This window comes from Musa acuminata, chromosome BXJ3-4 (genome assembly GCF_036884655.1).
Source record: "Musa acuminata AAA Group cultivar baxijiao chromosome BXJ3-4, Cavendish_Baxijiao_AAA, whole genome shotgun sequence".
NCBI lineage: Eukaryota > Viridiplantae > Streptophyta > Magnoliopsida > Zingiberales > Musaceae > Musa > Musa acuminata.
The window spans coordinates 8,846,731-8,868,562 of record NC_088352.1 but is presented as its reverse complement, the minus strand read 5'-3'; the positions used below and the strand labels follow the sequence as shown (position 1 = coordinate 8,868,562).

The 21,832-nt window shown below is 38.8% G+C and overlaps 5 protein-coding genes across 6 annotated transcripts; 2 read left to right on the top strand and 3 right to left on the bottom strand.

Moving 5' to 3' along the window:
• Nucleotides 1-251: 251 nt before the first annotated feature.
• On the bottom strand, nt 252-3,433 carry LOC135636512 (protein BRICK1). Its single transcript, XM_065148211.1, has 2 exons — nt 3,180-3,433; nt 252-748 (listed from the first exon to the last, which is right to left on the bottom strand). Exons 1-2 carry the CDS (start codon nt 3,310-3,312, stop codon nt 627-629), a joined length of 255 nt encoding a protein of 84 aa, XP_065004283.1. The 5' UTR covers nt 3,313-3,433; the 3' UTR covers nt 252-626.
• Nucleotides 3,434-5,148: 1,715 nt separating this feature from the next.
• On the top strand, nt 5,149-8,696 carry LOC135583252 (uncharacterized). Of its 2 annotated transcripts, none has more exons than XM_065145430.1 (5): nt 5,149-5,318; nt 7,108-7,209; nt 7,338-7,431; nt 7,875-8,049; nt 8,269-8,696. In XM_065145430.1, the coding sequence occupies exons 2-5, from the start codon at nt 7,123-7,125 to the stop codon at nt 8,345-8,347; spliced, it is 435 nt and encodes a 144-aa protein (XP_065001502.1). In that variant the 5' UTR covers nt 5,149-5,318; nt 7,108-7,122; the 3' UTR covers nt 8,348-8,696. The 2 variants fall into 2 exon arrangements, with proteins under 2 accessions (XP_065001502.1, XP_065001501.1); XM_065145429.1 differs by having other exon boundaries at nt 5,162-5,318; nt 7,872-8,049.
• A 795-nt stretch (nt 8,697-9,491) lies between these two features.
• On the top strand, nt 9,492-13,599 carry LOC135635483 (putative 4-hydroxy-4-methyl-2-oxoglutarate aldolase 2). Its single transcript, XM_065146574.1, has 2 exons — nt 9,492-9,644; nt 12,814-13,599. Exon 2 carries the CDS (start codon nt 12,818-12,820, stop codon nt 13,322-13,324), a length of 507 nt encoding a protein of 168 aa, XP_065002646.1. The 5' UTR covers nt 9,492-9,644; nt 12,814-12,817; the 3' UTR covers nt 13,325-13,599.
• Nucleotides 13,600-13,928: 329 nt separating this feature from the next.
• On the bottom strand, nt 13,929-18,365 carry LOC103981224 (large ribosomal RNA subunit accumulation protein YCED homolog 1, chloroplastic). The gene is made up of 2 exons (XM_009397874.3): nt 17,732-18,365; nt 13,929-14,547 (listed from the first exon to the last, which is right to left on the bottom strand). The coding sequence occupies exons 1-2, from the start codon at nt 18,268-18,270 to the stop codon at nt 14,133-14,135; spliced, it is 954 nt and encodes a 317-aa protein (XP_009396149.2). The 5' UTR covers nt 18,271-18,365; the 3' UTR covers nt 13,929-14,132.
• An 855-nt stretch (nt 18,366-19,220) lies between these two features.
• On the bottom strand, nt 19,221-21,097 carry LOC135635198 (lignin-forming anionic peroxidase-like). Its single transcript, XM_065146118.1, has 4 exons — nt 20,607-21,097; nt 20,324-20,515; nt 20,008-20,176; nt 19,221-19,890 (listed from the first exon to the last, which is right to left on the bottom strand). The coding sequence occupies exons 1-4, from the start codon at nt 20,820-20,822 to the stop codon at nt 19,502-19,504; spliced, it is 966 nt and encodes a 321-aa protein (XP_065002190.1). The 5' UTR covers nt 20,823-21,097; the 3' UTR covers nt 19,221-19,501.
• Between the last annotated feature and the right edge of the window lie 735 nt (nt 21,098-21,832).

Genomic DNA, 21,832 nt, shown 5'->3' with positions numbered 1-21,832 from the left:
TTCAGTGTGGCACCAGACTTGACAAACCAGGACTGAACAAAGCCGAGCTACTCAACCCATTCCAAGAAGACGATCACCGACATCAGATGACAGAGAAAAGAAAAACATCCTAACATTGATATCGATATATCGATACTCATATGTTCCATACTAACATTGGTACACTACCACTATGCAAAATCATGAACCTGGACAAAAAGAAAAAGAAAAAGGTATATAGAAAAACATAGTATCAATTAAGTGATGCATTTATACAACTCCAACTACTTGTAGGACCTTCAATCCCTGAACCTGTATCCAACAATGTAATCTATAGAAACATATGCAAACTGTAGAAGTTTAGATTACTGCTATTGTGAAAACTTATTCATCAAACGCAATCCTTGAAAAACAAAATGAAATCATCCTTTCAGATAGATTCAAAAGCTCAAAATGTAAGCGCCTGAAATCATGCTGAGACTAATTTTCTAGTGGATTCTCGGATGTAATAGTATACAAGTCAACAAATTTCATCATCAACGCTGAGTAGAGATCACCTGATAATCTGCAACTCTATACTGAAAGATGAAAGGTACAGCTGACAAAATCACTTTTATTTTCCAGAGGTCTAACAAAAAGGACAAATTTTAAGTGAAAACGGAAGGATTAGTTGTTGCACTGCTAACTTCGACTTCAAGCACCTCTAACCTATGCTCTAAGATGTCAAGCTTCTCATTCAAAGCAGCCAGTTTGCTCTTTGTTGTAGCCTCTGGAGAAGCACAAAACTTAACTGAAATCATGAGTTTAGAAACACACATATATGGTGTTTGAATCACAAAAACAAGTATGCTCAAAAGGTTTCAAAAGCCTTGTCTTATAACAATGCCTAACACATCCATCAAAGTCACATGTGCTGTAAGTCTTCTATCTACAAATATTTCCCATGGAACAAAATCAAGTATACAATTGTTATGCACCAAAGAATTGCAGTCAAAGTAAACCTGCTGTTTTTAGTTATTCACCACCAAAACCAAGTTTAAGCACTTTCTAGGCTGTATGTAATATTGATGACCTCGATATTTGTACTGAAAAAAGAAAGAGAAAAGTTAAGAGTTATCAACTTTATGCGAGAACATGGACTCCTCTTCCTTCACTTTTGCAATTACATTAAATAATTCCAATTGATTATACAAAACTTAATGTGTTTGAATTCTTCCCTTTTTAAAAAAGAATTCCAATTGTTTATAGAAAACTTAAGGAATAATGATGTTGACGAAACTTCGATGTTATGTGACTAAACCTCGGCTCCACATGACCGACACCTCGACACTACGTAGCCAACACCTTGACTCCACATGGCCGATATATTGGCACCACATGGTCGACACCTCACAACACATAGTCGACACAATGTCAAATTCTCGACATTCAGCCGACACCTTACAACCAAAACTAACTTAAACATCAGAGGGCCTTTGTCGGGTATGCCTCAAATGCAGTTTTTGCAGAGCTTGGCACATCCCGAATCGGGTTGATTTGACACTTCCCGACATCAACTGAGACAAATGCGAAATAAGACATCGGTTGGCTCAAACAATCAGAATCTGGTTTAACAGTTGCAAATGTGTCTTACTCTTTTAATGCATTGAGAGAGAAACCATTTGGGAACTTGAAGATGACATGAAGCAAAAAATATCATTAATTCCTATGTTAGATACACAAGTTTAGTGAAATGAACTCCATTAAAGGGTGTGAATGCAGTACCCCTTAATTTTATACTAAAAATCAAGATGTAATAATGATTCTTCAAACAGGCTTTTATGCGAAAAGATACTAGGCTTTCACTAATCTAATGTGTGTTAAAATTATTTTGTTGTCAAACCTTTTGGATAGTAAGAAAATGCCACCCCAATAAACAACAATCACATCTTGCATGGCTATACAAGAGAAGCAGATCACATATTGGATGTGAATCTAACTTTTAGCTCCCTAAGATCTTTAATACTGAAGCATATAATCTGCAAAAGAAAAAAACAGAACAAGATATTCACACATCTGTTTACCCCTTAGCTTCATGAAATATAGATCTCTATTACAAGATGTTTGGTGGAAGCGTCCCTCAACCGGTAACGATCTAATTGCTTTCAAGCAAAATTTTCTTTTTGGAAAGTTTACCCAGATGCAAATATATTTTAAATTATGTGCTAAACAAAGCAGATTTTTTATTCAATATATAAATAAATTTAATTTTAGGAATAATTTGAAACATTCTAATGTTTTTATGCTATATATATATATATATATATATATATATATATATATATATATATATATATATATATATATATATGCACCTGATACTGTGTCAAAAAATATAAAGAATGACGTTTTGCCCGGACCAGTACAAAACAGGTGGTACATACCAGTCCGAGCATTACTGGTATGCGACCACGGCCCAATCTACCCAGGTCCAATCTGCCCATATAAAAAGGAAGGGTGCAGTCCATATATTAACCCTAATCTTCTCGTGCACGCCACACAACATCTCTGCCACACACAACTGTCTACACCTCCACCACAGCCTCGTTACACACCTGTGCCATACACAACTGCCTATGGGTATCTTCTCATGTTCCTTCTCTTCCTCCCTCTTGCTTCTTACTGCTCTTCCTCTCCCATCTCCTCTACTTCCTTCCTCTTCCTCCTCTTCTCTTTATTTTCTTTCCTCTCTGAAGCACCGGTACGTCCCGATGCTCCGACGCATGGTAGACCGGTACTGCCCGGTATGTAGCGGTCCGATCAGATACCGAAACAGGTGAATGAGTTACATATAAAACCAGTGCAATGAGATCCGCATTGCTTAACCAAGATCATAAATGTTGCAGTAGCGGAGATACTAGCTTTCAGAGACATATCCAACAAGAATACAAGCCCTAACCTAATTAATTGATAGGATCTTTCCCCATCCGCATCTTAGAACTCCAAAATCAACGATGCCATGTATCAATTGAAGCTAAATCCTTCAAGAATCTGAAGATTGCGACTGATACAACACACAGGTTAAACCCTACTTGGGATGTCTCGATCAGGGGACTTCAAGAGGCGCATCACAAAGATAAAGCAACTCATTGCGATTAAGATCACGTGATCAGATCCGCAGCAGCAGTTAGTCGGCAACGAAGAAAGAACGAGAGACGTACCGAATTGGAGGAGGAAGTCGAAGAGGCGGCGGACGTTGAGGGAGATGTTGGAAATGAACTCGCGGTTCTCCCAGTCGGCCTGGACGGCGATTCCCACGTTCACCGCGTTCGCTATCCCTCCCGCCCTCGCCATCCCAAATCGCGATCGGTCGGAAGACGGTGGATGAGAGCAGTAAAAGAGCAGCAGCGAAGGGTAAAAGTCGGTGGGGGAAGATAAATGTTTTCTATTATTATTTTGCGAAATCTGTTGTACGATGTGAAAAGTTAGCGTGATATTTCGATTTATTTCGACGTGGAAAAGATAAGATGGGATTTATATATGTTTAAATATTTTAGACTAATGATTTAGGTTTAACGAAACTAATAAGTTAATTATCGTCGTGACAAATTAGGATGAAGATTAAGCCAATAATGCATATTATATCTACGTATGAGAATTCAATTTACTCGTAAAAATTTGAGAGTTAAAATTTCAAGATATATAACTAAAGATTTGGAGTGCGATAGAAATATCTTAAAATTAAATTTCATCAAAAATAAAAATTAAGGTAATTAGTACTTTAATGAGTTACATATAAAATATTAAATAATAAAATTATGAGCTTTGTCGAAGCAACAATTCAACGAGGGAAAGCCCCGACGTGACCATTTTCTTCCCTTCTGTTAATATCAATGACAGAAATGATCGAACCTTAACGACATCTCGACTATAATAGGATGAGAACAAGAATGAGTGATTAATGATATGACAGAATGAATGTGATAACGATAAGACGACGAGGGTGGTCAAGAATAATCTCATCTTTTAAAAAATAAAATTTTTACCCTAAATTATTTAGGCAAAGAATAAATGAATAACTAATATCAACCTTATGGTAATACGATAAATTTTTACCAATTAAATCATATAGCACCTTCAAATATTATCGAATTTTAACTTTAAATCTTAATCTCATTATTTTAATGTATTGGTAATAGAGAATCGATTCTACGGTCGTAACTTATGTCGGTGTCGATGCTTGACCAGGTGGACGGTTGGTCTCCTCCGACTACCTCGTTTGGCCTTTTGAGTGTCGGAGGAAATGCTTTGGCCAAACAAGAAGCACTTTTTGGGTACAGCATTCAAAAAAGAATGAATTAAGAAAACGTTGCGAGGAACCAAAACAAAAATGTTTGTCTTATTGATCAACATGTATGTCCGATTAGGACAACTCCACGACAAATCATGTGTCTATACGTGTTTGGATGCTATTACAGCTGTTTCCTATGGCATTTATTTGTTTTCTCAATATACATATATATATATCATTTTAAATAATTCTCCATCATTTTATTTTTTTTACGAAAATTATATTTAATTATTCGTGAATAAAAATATTTTTTTATTTATAATATAGTTAGGACAAATTCTGTAGAATTTTTTTTTCATGGAGAATTCCTATTTTATTTTTCCTCACAGAAAAAAAACCTTATTTTCAATATGATAATTGTTTAATTTTTCTATTGACTTTTTTTCAATTGAACAGTTTTTAGACCAATATAAAATAAATAATATCATTTTACTCATTTCTTGCATGCAACTCAATATTGGCATTTCGACTAATGAAATGATTCGATTATAAATTCTGGATGAAGACATCAATCAGTTTGACTTGTAATTAATAGTTTTGATTACTGTAGAGATGTCTGTTGTCTTTATTGTTAATAATAATCATTAATATTCTAGATATTCTACTGATTTCACGAGATCTTAATCATATCTATGCACAGTAATGCATAGATTTAGATGATGATATCATCGATGAAGATGGCACGGTCCAAAAGCTTGGGGTGGGGATCGACATGGAGCCAATCATCTTCCACGGCTGCCTTTCTTTTACATTGCAGCATCACAGGCATACATCGAAAGTTACGGGAAGGTTTTTAATGCCCACAAAAACAAATGCTGGTTGTTCAGCCTGCAGCCGTAACGCGGCCTCCTTCCTTATAACTCAATGCTCTCTCCCACTCTTGCGTTGTTTTGGGTCTCGGAAGAAGAGCCACAGAGACGGCTGGAGCTCGGCAGACGCGAGGAGACATTGGAAGTGAGCAAGAGGGGTTTCAGCCTCCGGTCTCTTTCTCTCTATCTGAAGAGAAGAGGTACGATTTATGTCGGCATTGTGCCTTTTATGTGCGATTTATGCAGTGAGCCTCTGAGCTCTGTTGGTTTCTTGAATTGGATTTGGTAATGGTTGATGTCTTTCTCTCTCTTTATGATCCTCATTCTATGAACAACCTCTCCCATCTTGATTTTGTTCAAAAGGTGGCATTTTTCCTTCATTTTTGATGGAAGTATTTAGTAATTGATATCTGTGGATGATGCCTCCCGATTGCCGGTGGCATCAATTGGTCTGCTTTTGATCAGATAAGGCTTTTTTCTCTCGAAAAAAAATACATTTTTTTTTTCTTTTATGCACTCCTTATCTCTTCGAAAGGATCTCTGGTTCCATAGCTTTTGTATCTGTTTTCTAGTTCTTGTACACATAGCATCTTATTTGGATCTAAATTCTGTAAAATAAATCTGATTTGTTCATCTCGAGCTGTGGAGGTGAACTGATATGTTGGATGGAGAAGGAATTCTGGTCAACTTTTCTAGAATTTGATAGTATTTGTGGAAGAAAGGAGTTTAAAAGTACTGTATATAGTATTTAGCCTACGAATTTTGTCAAAAATACCTGAAAATTTTAGGAACTGAATATGAAATCTGAAGCCTCTCAACTTTCAGGTCGTCCTATGATGATGCTATATTTATCCCCCAAAAGAAAGAAAAAACAAAAAAAATTGAGATGGCAGCTTTATTGAACTCATGATAGCAGATAAGGATGATGGCGATGATTTCGAAAGACTAGTATGAAAAGAAAATATAGGTGGACCCAGATGCAAGTATGTTTGTTCTTCATCCTAGTTGGCCCTTTTTATTTGATCATACCAAAAAAAGGGGGACAAATGGTCCTAAAAGCTTTCCAGATGCTACTGCAAAGGGCATCAGTTTTTGCACATGTTGTTGAGCAATCCAAGGTGTATTCAAGCATAAAAAAAAACTGTCACTAAAACCCCTTTAGTAACTGAAATTTACTCTCTCATTGAGCAGTTGTTTGATGCCAATTGATGTGTTTTTGTTAGCCAATTGAATCGACTATTTAGAGAATTTTCCTTAGAAATGGACTAGATTGATGCAGATAAGATTATATTCATTCACACAAGAGTTTCTTGTGAGGAATTCTTTCTTTAAGATTGATGGCTTCCATGAAAGTTGATGTTTCAACTATTACTAAGAATAGCTACTGACATTGGATGTTCTCCAAATAGTAGCATGCAAATTTATCTGACATTGAAATGGATGGTTTACAGTCCAATGGGTATGAAATTGGATGATACATACACCGGAAAGGCACAAGAGAAACCTCACTAGGGAGAGAGCAATAAAGGAATGGTTGATTCTATCCTGTGCAACTCAAACTTGGACCATGGCTAAGATTGGTAAGTCCTAAAATAGAATGCAAAATCCTAGGGGACACTATACAGAACTGGAAGATTTTACTGGAGTCCGGAACCTAAATTTTGTAGTAATGAATAGACAAACCAGGAAGTCAGTTCGAAGTCCTTGAGCTGATATCTTTCATGGAGTCTGAGCAAATAGTCCAAAGGCTTTTGGTTAGGCTGGCTTGAGAAAGGAGTTCAGGTCTTTTGAGCTGTTTGCTCTTTCTTTCTTCTCTTAGAAGACATAATTTACTAGATTGTCGGTTTCCTTGAGATTGTTAACATTTCAATGCCTGTCTGACTACTGCAGCTCTTAAAAGTTGACCGGATTCCACCATCTTATTTTTTTCTTATTGTTTTTAATTTGATGTTGCATTCTTGTATAATTTTTTCTTCCGCTTCTCTGCAGAATAAGATCATAGCCATGGACAAAGTCAGCAATGTGATCTTGGATATCGAATGTCTTACACAGCCAACTGAATTATGTTGCACTGGAAGCCCGAAGATGACTGTAAGTGGGGTATTTGATATTATTTTTTTTATGACATCTGCATAATAATCAAGAAACAGATCTTAAATTTTCTTCTGATTTGTTAGTCATACAAAGAGATTTGAGTTTAATCTTTTTTGGGCACATAGAAAGTGCTTTCACGAAAGGGTTCAATCCGCATGGAGAAACATAATGGGGAAGAGCAGAAAGCAGATGATGCATTAAAGAAGCTTGTCATTAAAGGTACAAGATGTTGATATTTCTATTAGATACTACTCTAGAAACATTATGTCTGGCAAATGCAATAAGCATGACAATAGGTGTTGCTTCGATGTCTTAAATAATAGTTCACATGGAATAACTTAATAAAAACCATAAAATTTAATTTACTTAAAAATCCAACACTAGACAATATACCTCAAGTTTATTGCGCTCATTTTATTTCCATGCACTCTCAACATTTCTTCTTGGGAATTTCAATAAGCTCCGAATATGTCAGTAATCTTTTGCAACATGCTAAGAGTGAAACTCGACCCCCTTGGTTGTTCACCATTTAAACCTCAATTTTTTCCAATGCCATATTGTAACTTTCAAATGAATCAGTTAACATTATTTCCATGTTTTTTTCCCATAAAACTTAATTTTCTTATCTATGATTGGTATTTTGACATTGTTTTCTGTAGTAGTACCTTCTCTGCCCGAGCAGCCGCTGAAGCAGCCTCTTGTGCCATTTAAGAGTTTCCAGGCTGTACATTCTGTGCCTAATAGCCCTGTTTTCCAAGATACGGGAGAAGGAAGGTGCAAAAGATCAAATCGCTTAACCATCCATCCACGAAAGATTCTTCTTTTCTTCGCGACCATGTGAGTGCTATTGAAACTTATCATCATATGAACAATCATTATCTCGAACATTACCACTGCAATAAAATCTTAACTAGAAAGTAGCATACTATCATCATATGAACAATCATTATCTCGAACAATGGACTGCGGAAAGTGCCACTTACTCAGAAGAATGTAATTAGATCACACTCACATAAATCCTTAACCAGATGTTATGTTTCTTGGAACAATGAGCAGGTCAAGCATCGGGACAATGATTCTCATATACTTCACGCTTGCTATTAACCGAAAAAATGGAGCTTACCTCTGGTCCTGAACTTTTACCTGCAAGAACAGCTCAGTTACCTTTGTGAAGGTGTCGGCAACGGAACACATGCAGCCATTAATTACCACTGAGGAGCTCATAAACCTTTGTCCCACTTTTTTCACATATCCACTGGCAGTGATCACTGATGGTAGAAGCATGACAGTGGAAGTAACCCATTGCTCTGATGTAGTACATAAGTGGTGTGAACTGTGAAACTCTAACTGTAAAAGCTTAAATTGGTACTGTGGAGCAGTCAGCTGCCTTGAATTACTTCTCATTGCACCCACCACCAACTAATGCTGCTCTGAGCTTGCTGTCACTATTGAATGCTAAAATGTCGTCTTGTTCTATCTGGTTAGATTTCAATTGTATCCTTTCTGTGGTGAGTAAATGAGTTAATCCTGCTAAATATGTTACTGTGAAGATGTGATAGTAGAGCCAATTCTTGAGTAATATTTCTTATGTCAGATGCTTAACTGTGATTAGTCTTATGATTCCAATGGGCATAGCTCTACTATTATCAGTTTAGATTAATAAATAGATTATCTTATTACAAATGATATAGAGCTAAATATAATATGAAATATGCTACTTGTGAGCAAACATTATGTGCTTTGAATGGCAATGTCATTTACTTGTCACATAATAGGAATGTTAATTATGCTCGTAAGCCAACTAATCTTAGCTTTAGGCACTAATGTCATCCCTAACCCTAATTAATGGGCGATTTTGTTGTAGAAGCAAAATTGTCGTCTTTTCTGAAAGAAGAAATAAATTGGACGTAGAGGAGGGCTCGTGGGGCCCGCGCTTTGGATAGTTCTGCTACCAACGGCAAGGCAGGTAACAACGTGGGGAAAGCCGAAACCAGTAAACAGTTGGGAAAAGTATTGCTCGAATTTGGTGTATAAGCCGAACCATTGGAGGAGGAGGCCGTCTGGGGCCCGCTCATTTGACAGTCCATCTACCAACGAAAAGTCAGGTAACAATTGGGGAAGGACGAAACGAGTAAACAATTAGGAAAAGTGTTGCTCGTGTGTATTGCAGAAGCAACACTGTTGGAGGAGGGCTCCTGGGACCCGCTCGTAAGACAGTCTTTTTACCAATAGAAAGCCAGGTAATCTATGGGTTGGTACAAAACGAGTAACCGGTTGGGAAAAGTGTTGCTCGTACTCATTGAAGGTGATGTAGCCTTCTTGCGCTTTCTGCCATCTTCGATTCGAAGCCCAGAGTCGCCGCACGAACCGGAGCGTCGTCTCGATCCGTCGCATAAATCTCGATTACCTGAGATTGGACACGAACTGGAGCAGTAAGCATCTCGATCCTGTTCTTTTCATCATTCTTTTTCTTGTTTCCTTTTTACGCTCTTATGCAAATGATTGAGTTCATGCTTTCTCGATTCTTGATGGTCGTTCGCGTGCGATTCGTGGTTAGGGTTCCTTAATTTGGATTTCGGTTGATTCGTGTGTTTCTTAGCTGATTTTTGTGGATATGGGCTCTCTCTTTTTGTTGATGGAGGATTCCGTTTTAGTTGTGTATCGATGATTGTATCCTTAAATGCATATTAGTTGCATGACTCCTCGAATCTGATACTTACGGTTGATGGTTCCATTTCAAGATTCCAAATTATGCAGTGGCATCACAAATCGCAACTTGGAGTTATTGCTATATTCGCTTCCGATTAGTTAGAGGATAATGGATTTAGTAACTTCGATCGCAGATTCAAAATATGAATTTGTGGATTTAGATTTCGTGAAGAAGGTTAAGGTTCGGGTTTTCTTTGTTCATAGCCGTCCTTTTCCTTAAAAGACAAACATTTTCCCTATATTGCTTATCATCTGGATATTTAAGGGGATCCCAATTTAATTAGCGTGTCAACGTTTGGAATTTCAAGTTATTACACCCTAATTTGCAGAAATTTTCTAAAGTAATGACGCTCGAACAAGTTGACGGCTTTTGATGCCCTTTGTAATTTACCTCAGCGTGCAACTTTAAATGGTTTGCTGTCAAAATGTGAATTGGAAACCTGCAAGTGTTTCTTTGCTCGCAATGTGTTCCATTTCTAAAATTTCAATGAACGAATTTTAATTGAATATTGTACTTTCCCTTCATTGTCGAAACTTTATAGATGTCACATGTTGTGTTAGTTGAACATCTTCTGAACCATCAGGGTTTTAAATATTGTGGTATACTGACCATATCATACCAACCTGATTGTATACCAGTAATATCAATGTACTTATTTTACATATTCATACCAACATATAATGCAATTTAGTTATTTTTATTCTGTTAATGAGGTATGTATTATGAAATTGTATCGATCTGATAAGGTATTGTATCGTGATTGTGCTTCTGTTCCGATATTCAGAACCTTGCTTTTGTCAATTCTTTCTTACAAGTTACATATCCGACTAATATTTGAAGATGCCAATTTTGGCCTCTTTATTAGAGAGGTCTAGATGAAAGAAGAGTGATTGTGTGTTGATTATTTTATGAGCAATTGGTGTTTGATTGGCTAATTGGTCATGAGTATCTCCATTACTTTTGTGTTTTGTCCTGCTTCTGACCTCCCTCTCCCTCTAGATTTTCTCTCAATTTGACTTGTGCCCATTTGTCAATCAGTTTTGTCGATATGATCATAAAAGTTGTCAAATCCTAGAGGCAGTGGGTGTGAACAAGATGTCCTCCTTACATGGTTCTAAAGTGGGAAGACAACTAATTTTGATGGATCTAGAAAAGAAGATTCTTGTAAATAAAAGAAAATGTTTTGTGGCTTATCTCACCTATAAGATTAATTACATTGCCGCCCATTGTTTGTGTCGTAGATCTTATAAAAATGAGCAAGATTTTGTCATGATAAGCCATCAATGTGAGCATTGGATCCCTATCTTCATGTGAGGAGGGACCTTGCATCAAATTAGTATCAGATGCAAGGTTCTGAAGATCAGCCAACTTTGAACGAGATAGGCCTTCCCCCATATCAAGATAAACTCTTGTATCCTTTTCCATCAAGCATTGTCCTGTAAACCTTATTTGTCAGGCAAAATAAGAACAAAGAGAAAAACAAAACAAAAGAGGAGAGGAGATAAGATATAAAAAACATTAGGAAGATTCTAAGCTCCCTCCATGGTCAAACTTGCAAAAGTTCCTGATTCCTCATAACATTCTTGTTAGCCCTTAAACCAAACAAAGGAGTAACTAGAAAGAAGCCTATCTGTTTATGCTTACTCAATTGACATTGCCCTATGAATGTGGCTACAAGATGTGCTCCATTACTACCTCCATTTAGAAAGTAGGTACACAAGAGGATATGCTAAACTTGGGGTGATTAAATATTAAAAACAGCTTTAGCTATCTGATTATGAATTAATTATCTCAACTACCTTCTTGTAAATGGAAAAGCAGCAGTGGTCCCATTACATAGGCTCCTCATGGTGTCCGTTCACATGATAGACAGGTGAGACAAGTAAGCAAGAAATGTGTACATAAAGCATTTTTTATATATTAATGTAAGCATCTAATTAAAATAAGAGGATTAAACTAAATATTCGTAAAATATAAATAACATAACTGATAGACTGAAACAAAATTTATAGTTAGCGTGAAACATAATCAAAGAATTTATTCTTTTGACAATAATATACATGATATAGCATTAGAAAAAAAAAGTTAAAACATGATAAATATATTAGAATATGGTAAAAGTTGTGAAATACAAATATATGATATGTATGAATATAATACAATATAATATAACATAATGAATTGTGAAATAACAAAATTGTTTGATAACTTGTAGTTTAGCTAGGCTATTGCCATTGGTTGGTGTATTCTAAATAGGCATTCAGTGAGGATAAACTCTGGTATGATGGTGAGATTGGTTCTGTATGTCCTGGATAATCATGCTTATAATCTCTCTATTACTTACGGAGGTGAGGCTGCATGCTTTTATCCTGCCCAGACCTCGTATTGGCTACAGTCCCGTGCACTCAGTTTGTCTTTTTTAAATAAACATCCAGTTTACTGAGAACCTTCTTCTAAATGAAAAAACCTTATAAGCTACTATTGAGAAGCCCCATGTACTGAGCTAATGACTGTTGCACTGTGGACCGTGATCTAATAGCTCCTTAGATACTAATGAACATAGCAAAACATGCAATCGGAATGCTAAAACTATATTGTTAATACATCTTTGCTTAGTTCAACCTTGGTGTAGTTAAAGATTTCGTAATATCAATATTATTCTTAGAATAACTTATATGAATCAGCTGATTCCATACCTTTTATTTGTATCAATAGGTAAGTTGTTGTCAGAGGATGGTAACCCTTTCCACCGGTTCTGTTTATGCCAATCTCAGAATGCTTTTACACTGTTCTTTTTTCACATTTTCATTGGTTCCTATTGCTCATCAAAACTACCATATCTACTTTGCTGATCATATTTGAACTTTCTTCCAAATCTATGTTTGCTGAAGGGCGATGGCTGCTTTGCAATTGGCAACTGCTGAAGTTTGCGATGCTAACCCTCACCTAATCCTCAGTGGTGAGCTTCGTGCGCTACACCCAATCTTCCAAATATACGGGCGCAGACAGGTTTTCTCTGGCCCAATTGTGACTCTCAAGGTCTTCGAGGACAATGTTCTTGTGCGTGAATTCCTGGAGGAGAAGGGTAACGGCAGAGTTTTGGTTGTCGATGGGGGTGGAAGCATGCGCTGTGCGATACTAGGTGGAAATCCAGTTCAACAAGCTCAGAACAACGGGTGGGCTGGTATAGTTGTCAATGGCTGCATCAGGGATGTTGATGAGATCAATGGCTGTGATATCGGTGTACGAGCTTTGGCTTCTCATCCGATGAAGGCTAACAAAAAGGGGATAGGTGAGAAGCATGCTGCGATAAATGTTGCAGGAACAAGGATCTGTGATGGCGAATGGCTTTATGCAGATACTGATGGTATCCTTGTTTCAAGGACAGAATTGACAGTTTGAAGTCTTGGCTTAATGTCGATCTCTGCCATGGCACCAGCAACTCCCTGCTACTGATTGTTCTCAGCCTACGGCTTCTCCAAATATTTATGTGCACTTGTATTGATTACATCTTTTTGTTTACGGGTGATTGATGTGTACCACGGTGAGTAGGAACTCATCTGAGAAATGCCATGGTGAACAATAAGGGCCATTTCTGGTGTTTATGTTTCTAGTGTCTGTAGAAGAAATAACTATACTATTTCAATCGAGACGGTCAAATCTTATTAGTTTGTTCTTGTTCTTGTTTTTGTTTTTGTCTTTTCGTTGACCATATTAGGTTTCTCCTCTTCTATCTCAGCCTGAACTGAGTTTCAACAATGTTTCACAGTGACTCTTATGTGATTAAAATTATTCAAACTTATGATCTTTCGTATAATAATAAGATTGTTCTTTTATGATCCCAGAGTTCAGGATTTAAATCATGAATAAAATCATATGTACATTGGTCCTCCATATCTCACATTAGTGGGGATCTCATGCACCTAATACATTCTATTTAAAATTATTTAAGTTTGTTGCGTGATTTCTTGTCTTTCTGTATAATATTAAACATTTAATGCAAACAGAAACGAAGATCCTTTCATTTGTGCTTGACTTGTTTATAGGTTACATCAAGTCTTCCTGTTCTCCTATCACATTAACTTTAGCTTGAAACTCACTGTACGCGAAACTGATGTAAACAAATTGCTTTATGTAGATACAAATACTACTAGGCTTTGCACCAGACACTAAATCTGTGCCATCTAAATAAGTTGGATCAGAAAATCTATCATGTTTTCTGCATTTGCTTCCTTAAACCCTTGAGTGGCCCGTACTCGTTCAACTTATCCTCCATGGCATCTTTGCTGCATTTGCAACTGCTCTTGTTCAGATTTGTGCCGCATCTCAGGCACAGACCTTTGCAACTCGCTTCGCAGACTGCATTTATTGTGATCTCTACGTGGATGATGTCTCGTATGTGTTTGGAGATGTCGATTTCCTTTTCTTCGGCTGGAAAGTGGAGTCGGTCATCCAAGTCGATGGCATCCTCGCCATCCATCTCATTATCACTTCCAGAAGAGCTGCTGTGTATATCTTGTCCAAATAAAGTTCCCATGTTTATTTCATCAGATTCTTCAATAGGTTCCTCGGTAAGCAAAAGACCAAAGTTTGAGAATACACATTCAGCTGCCGGTTCAGCGCACCTGGGGAAAGAATTGAAATGGAAATTATCTTATATAACCATCAAAAACAAAGCAGAAAATAGAATATCAGGAAAAGAGCCAAAAAAAACACACAACAAGAATACTTTAAATTATAGGATTGTATTAAATACTTAACATAAATTAGAAATATTTAATTCTAGGATTGTATTAAGTGCTCAACATAAATTAGAAACTTCACAGATAGGGAAAAGAAGAATGAGACAAATGTTCAGCTAGTTCTTGCTATCTCAACACAAGTTGATGATCACATAGTTGAAATTGTACACATTTGACAACAAAAGAAACAGGAGAGAGAATCAAAATGAAGCCTCTCCAAAACTTGAAAATGGAAATGGACAGTTTTATTAAGTACGTACTCGAGAAAAGCATCGAGGGTGGGTGAAAGAGCTCACAAAAATCGGGAATGAGAATGAGCTGAAACAAGCCCAAAACTGCATCAATGGTGATGCATGAGGTTATCATACAAACTCTCAACCAATGAAAAAAATAGACACTCCGTGCATGAGGTGTTGAATCTCGGATTTTGATGATGAAGTCAATTGTCATTTGTTATCTAATCTATATGTTGAGATAAGTGTGCAGGATTAACTACGATGAAAGTAAGATAAGCAGCAGGAGTTGCGTCGGAATCAAGACAATGATCACGTTGGGAGTTCGAGAGTTCGACGGAAGTTCGGACAGTCGTCGGAGGTTCTGCAGGAACAAATCCGAGAAGTCCATGAGCTTGCCAAAAAAGCTCGTCGGAACTCGCCAAGTGGATCGTCGCAAGTCCAGGAGTTTGCCGGAAGTCCGCAGGAGCATCACCGCGGGTTCATCAGATGATCGACGGAAGTTCGTCGGAAGAAGCGATTGACGCACCGGAGCAAGTTGCAGTAAATGTCTTAGGAAATATCGTAGTTAGCACAATGATTAAGTTGGAAATGGGAAGTGATCCCATTAACTTAATCTTGGGGCAATTGGGCCCCTGAAAAACCCAAATTGGGCCGAATGGATCAACCCATTCAGACCCTGATTTCTATCAGGCGGTTGAACCGCCCCAGCCAGGAGGTGGTACTGCCTGAGCTCGGTCTTCAAGCTCTGGCAGGAGGTGCAACCGCCTCAGTCAGGCGGTGGCACCACCTGAGCTCGGTCTTCGAGCTCTAGCAGGAGGTGCAACCGCCCCTGATAGGAGGTGGCACCGCCCAGAGGCTCAGTCTTCGAGCTCTGCCAGGCGGTGCAACCGCCTCAGTCAGGAGGTGCAACCGCTAGATCCCGGAATTCCGGGAATTGACAGTTTTGAGCTCTAAATTCAAACTGGGTTGGGGCCTATAAATACCCCACCCTTTCAGCACTGAAAGAGCACCAAAAAACACACCAAAATCCTGATCTTATTCTGTGATTTTTAGAGCTCAAAATTATTGTAAAGGCCAAAAGTTCTTCTCCCTCTTTTCTTCCAAGTTCTGATCTTTAAAGAGAGGAGAAAAAATTCTGTAAGGGTTGTCTCCTAAGCCCGTCAAAAGGAGTGAAACCGTAAAAGGGCGGTTGGCCTTCGCCTATTGAAGGAATGCCTCTAGTAGACGTCGGTGACCTCGTCGGTGGAGGAAGCCAAAAGTGGATGTAGGTCAAGATTGACCGAACCACTCTAAATCTCGGTTTGCATTTACTTTGAGCATCTTATCCTTACTGCAAACCTCCTCAATAGCTTACTGCCTTCTGCACATTTACGATCGTGTTTTAAAGTTCAGTATTTTCCGAATCGGCGTTTAGACGTAAATCAATTTTATTGTACGAACATCATATTTCAGTTTGCGGTTACATTTTAACTTTCATCATAACTGCAAACTGCCTTCATAGATTTCCTTTAACTACATCTCGCTTGATTACAAGTTAAAGAGATTTACGAATCGACTTTTCTACCGAAATCGTTTTTATTGTACGAACATCTTTTTAATCGTCGAAAGTTTTCCGATGCACTAATTCACCCCCCCCCTCTTAGTGCTCTTGATCCTAACATGAGGCTCTCGCCATGCCAAGCCAAAAGAGGGTCAGCGTGGAGGGTTCTTCCTTGGATTCATTTAATAGATCATATCTTTTATTCTAAACCATGTTTCTCTATCCTCTTCACCTATTCTACATGTCTTGATAAATTCTCTCACTTCCCCTTTTGTATCTTCTATTCAATTTTCGAAGACCTATATAACCAAATGGGCATTTTTGTGTTCCAAAACTAATATTACTGCTGTTTGCTATAGCCATACTAGATCATATATTTAGGAGGACCACTGTCTTGTCATATGGCTTTAAAAAAAGATTTAAACACTGCTGTTTGCTATAATCATATTAGAAATTATAAATAAAGATTTAAATGCTCCTAACTTAACTAATAATATGATTTTTGACATATCTCAATGATGGCAAAAATTTATGTATCCAGCCCCAGATGGTTGGGACTTACGGTTTTGTTGTTGTTATACCGACAAGTGATGCACTCTCCACATGGTGAGAATGGTGAGAAAGACAACAACACTACAAGAAAAGATATTTCGAAGAACTATACCGAAGCAATAGTTATCATAAAATTGAGAAATTTATTTTCTGCCTAAGTTGCAAAAAAGATGGATAGCTGATTGAAGAAGAAAACTGTTGAGTGGAACTTGATACCTATTGATTTCCCAGTAATAGAACTGACAACTTCTATGAAATGGATAATTAAAATTCAAATATTAATAAGCAAAGAATCAGAAAGTCCTTTGATAATTGACTTTTGACCTGAATAATTCTGAGAAAATTTAACATTTTAAGACACTTGCACATCAATTTGCTAGAGAAGAGATAGTACAGCCATAACAAGTAATGCTGACTATAAAGAGCCTGAAATTGGTGAAAAGGATCACCATAATGCCAATGACAATATACTCGCAAGAGGAATTAATTTCCAGTGAAACAATAAGCAAAAAAAGACCACTCATCAAGTTCTTCAAGAAAGAAACAATCATGCCTACAATTCAATCCCCCCAAATTCTGTATAAGCTGAACTACCAATTCATTCCAGTTTGTTTTAGCTTTGAAAAATGACCACATAGCAATCAATATTCAACAAAAGCAAAATTATGTCCAGAAAGGGGATAAGAGGTGAAAAGAAAAGGCACCATCTTTTACCAAGATAAAAGAAAGATACTCGAACCTGTTGCAGCGGAGCGTGATTACAGTCCGCAGGATCCCATCCAGCTTCAGCCTCCGCTTCCTCCTGGTGACATCCAGCGAGATGAGCACCGGCGTCTCGTCGTCGCCAAAGGCTGAATCTTTTGCCCGCCTAACCGGCAGCCGGATCCCCATAGCGGCGGCACGGGACCGGGACACTCCACCGGAGAGCTTCCCGAGCCCCAGCCGCTCGAGGGTGGTGCAGTACTCCACGTGGGATACCGATGGGTCCCGCCGGTACACCACCGCCCCTTCCCACGGCGATCCGACAAGGTCCTCATCCTCTTCGCCGCCGCCAATGTCGTCCATGGTGGCGCCGAAGTCGGTGGTCTCGGAGACCGCGAAAGACGAGGCCTTTACAGGGACCAGGGCTAATCCGGTGGGAATCAAGACGGGCTTGGAGATCAGAGAGGGGAAGAATGGTGTTGGGATTGGGATGGAGAGAGAGAGGCAGGAATTGGGAATTGGGCGGTAGAATCTGACGGGATTTGGAAGGCAAGAGCGAGAGGAGGAAAGCGCCATTTTAGTTTTCTTTTCCGGCTCTCTTCTCACTCTGCTTTCAGAGGTTTTGACATGAGAGAGAGAGAGAGAGAGAGAGAGAGAGGGTTTTGGAGTGCGAGGATGAGGTCGATAAGGTAGCGGCTAAAATTGAGTTATTTTTATTTAAGAATTTATCAATAATTATTTTTTGTTTTCTTCGATAAATTTGGTGGTCAACCAATTTCTACTTTATTAAATATTTATAAACTTAAATTAGGAGGATTTCTATTGGTAATCCTCTTTTATTATTTACAACCTTGCTTTAAATAAAATTAGCATTTAAAAAATATCTCATTATAAATAAATATAAATATAAATATTTTTTTTTCTTTTTATCTTTTAATAAGTAGCAACGAGCAACATCAAAAGTAGCATTAGATAATGTTGAATGATAATATAATCCATCTAGTAATGTCAAAAGACATCTAGTAATGTTTGATAATGTTGGATAGAGTAAGGTTGTAATTAAAAATTCCTATTTTAAATAAATTGCAAATAGTAAAGTTATATTTTATTCTTTTAGGATTACTAATAGTATGCTTGTACATTAATTGGAGTTTCACTAACTCTCCTGATATAAGGACATAATTAAAAATTCCTAAATTTTATAAAAATATTCATATACTTAATATAGTTTGAACTTAAATATAAGAAGATAAATAAAAATAATGCATTTAAAATATAGGGTATTTTTCTTTAAAATCATCAAGATTATTTTTTTTATCTTAAAGATCAAATGGTCCTAAAAATATTTGGATAATTTAATAGGAAACCCCCCCAAGTTGTGAGGTTTTATGTGATAAAATCCCTTTTTTTTCCCTGTAATTACACCCATTATTTTATTATTTTATATTTTTAATTGACAGGCTCTATGAACTAAAATAAAATAGACAAAAATTACATATTTTTGGGATAATATTATGGTGGTGAATGCTTTCTTCCATAAATTCTTGATGTAACGTAGGTTAAAGTGGCATCACAAAAAGTAGATTGTAACATAGCATCTAATTAATGTAAGTCCCAATTAAATGTTTGAATTCAACAGGTCTCTGTTCCATCCGCCATTAGCTCCATGCTACTTACAGCTTACAGCTTATTCAAAGCAACAAAGTCAAAAGAATCAATCAAACAACAACACGGCACAATTTGCTCCACACAAGAAGAAGAAGAAGAAGAAGAAGAAGAAGAAGAAGAAAATGATGTACTGTGGATATCAGTTGGTGGCGCTGCAGATCTTTCTGACCTCCCCAGCTGAGCCGATGAGAGGGCTGATATCCCCCATCTTCACCATGGCATCCGCGAAGTCCGACAAGAAAGCAGCCTGATCCTTACTGTAAAGCCTGACGATGTCGTCGGTCGGCCCACCGTTGAAGAGGACCTGGTCGGAGTGCAGCAGGCCCTTGTTGGTGAGGAGGTTCTTGTAGTAGTTGTTGTCGAAGGAGTTGGGCGTCACCAGGTCAAGCGGCGCCAAGGTGTTGTTGCCGACAGCCGTCGATGGACACCTACGGCTTCGCGTTTTGGCGAAGCCGGAGTCGATGTTTGTTTCGCCGTAGATCCTTCCTCGGAAAGTGACACAACGAGCCTGCCCAATGGTGTGTGCACCTGAAACGATACGTAGTGTTCAGCTTAATTACATTTCGATTTTATATATATATATATATATATATATATATATATATATATATATATGTATGGTCACAGAATTAAGCTTCGATTTACCTGAGAGGGCAACCATGTCTTTGACGCTGAGTCCTTGTCGATCGAATAGCGAAATGAGTCTGTCGAGGTCGTCGACGGTGGCTATCGGCAAGTTTTGCTCGGCCAGATCTTTGTTAGCGGCGGTTGAGTCCCTTCTTCCGAGCTTCACCGTCCATGTCGGGCCACCCACCTGTCATCAAGTTATATTAGATTGAAAGAGGAGCAGCAGCTCGGTGCACAGAGCATCCGTTGATAGGAAAACGTCCAATTGTAGAGTGTTAACCTCATTCAAAAACATTATACATATCTTATCGATTAATGAAAACACAGGACTTACATATGCTGAGGAATCCCGAGCTGCGACTGCTAGAATATCAGCACAAGAAACTACTCCCGGACACACCTCCTCCACCGCGGCTTTGATGCTATCAATGACTTCATATCCTCTGGCTGATTGGAAGTTCTGTAGGGCCTTTTGCTCGCTTATAATGCCTTTGCCATCTTTCAGCAAGAGCGAAGCATCACATCCCTGATACATGCATCAGTATCAGCATCAGCATCAAACCCTTGTACTTGGTTTTAGCAAGTTCGCCGGGAAATGTATCCTACGCATTCGTTACCTGAACAAAGCAATCATGGAAATGGAGGCGGATGATGGATGCCGCCATGCGTCTCTCTCTTGCGATCGCAGACCTAACCGCGGTCCTAATGGTGGAGAGTGCTTGTGGGCAGGAATTGGCGTAATATTTGGGTGTCAGATGCGCTTCACAGGACACCATCGCCAGGAACAGCAGCATGGAAGCTAAGTTAAACCTGGAAACTGCAGAACGACTCATATTTGTTTGTGTAGTGGCTAGCGTGTGTCTATGGCTTTGCTGAAGGAATGATTGACCACCTTCTGGGTGATGGAAACAAGGAGGAAGAGATGGGTAAGAGGAATGTTTTGTTACTTGGGATGACAGGGTAGGGGGGGCAATTTATAGCTCCCAAAGCTCGGAGCGAGAGGAAGTTCTCTGCACTCAACCACAGTTGGATCAGGCGATTTCGTCCCACGCGCTGTAGCCGCTTCAAAGTTTTCTGCAGCTTCTCTGCAATGAAATGGTCTTCCAAAACTTGGTCGAGAGCTTCTTCTCGACAGCTTCCGGTCCAGCGAGGTTGGTATTTGGTAAGAACATTAATAGCACATGGATGTAACAGAGCGGTCGTGGGTTCCCTGCGGCATGGAGTGAGCGATCACCGTTCATCGACATGGTGGGAGAGTCCCAATTTGACATGGTCTTTTAGTGATGTGCTGACCTTTTGTTCGCAACCGTGGGAAAGATGAGCTGTGGAAAGCGCTGCTTCGCCGTACCGGTACCGGCGTTTCGACCCGGGCTCGGTACCGGTACGGTACGGTATACCGCTCGGTACACCCAGGTATACCGAACGGTACACTCACGTGTACCGAGCACTGTACCGGTTTGCCGTACCGGACTGTACCGCCCGGTATACCTGGGTGTACAGTGCTCGGTACACGTGAGTGTACCGCTCGGTATACCTGGGTGTACCGAGCGGTATACCGTACCGTACCAGTACCGAGCCCGGGTCGAAACGCCGGTACGGTACGGTACGGTACGGCGAAGCAGCGCTTTCCACAGCTCATCTTTCCCACGGTTGCGAACAAAAGGTCAGCACATCACTAAAAGACCATGTCAAATTGGGACTCTCCCACCATGTCGATGAACGGTGATCGCTCACTCCATGCCGCAGGGAACCCACGACCGCTCTGTTACATCCATGTGCTATTAATGTTCTTACCAAATACCAACCTCGCTGGACCGGAAGCTGTCGAGAAGAAGCTCTCGAC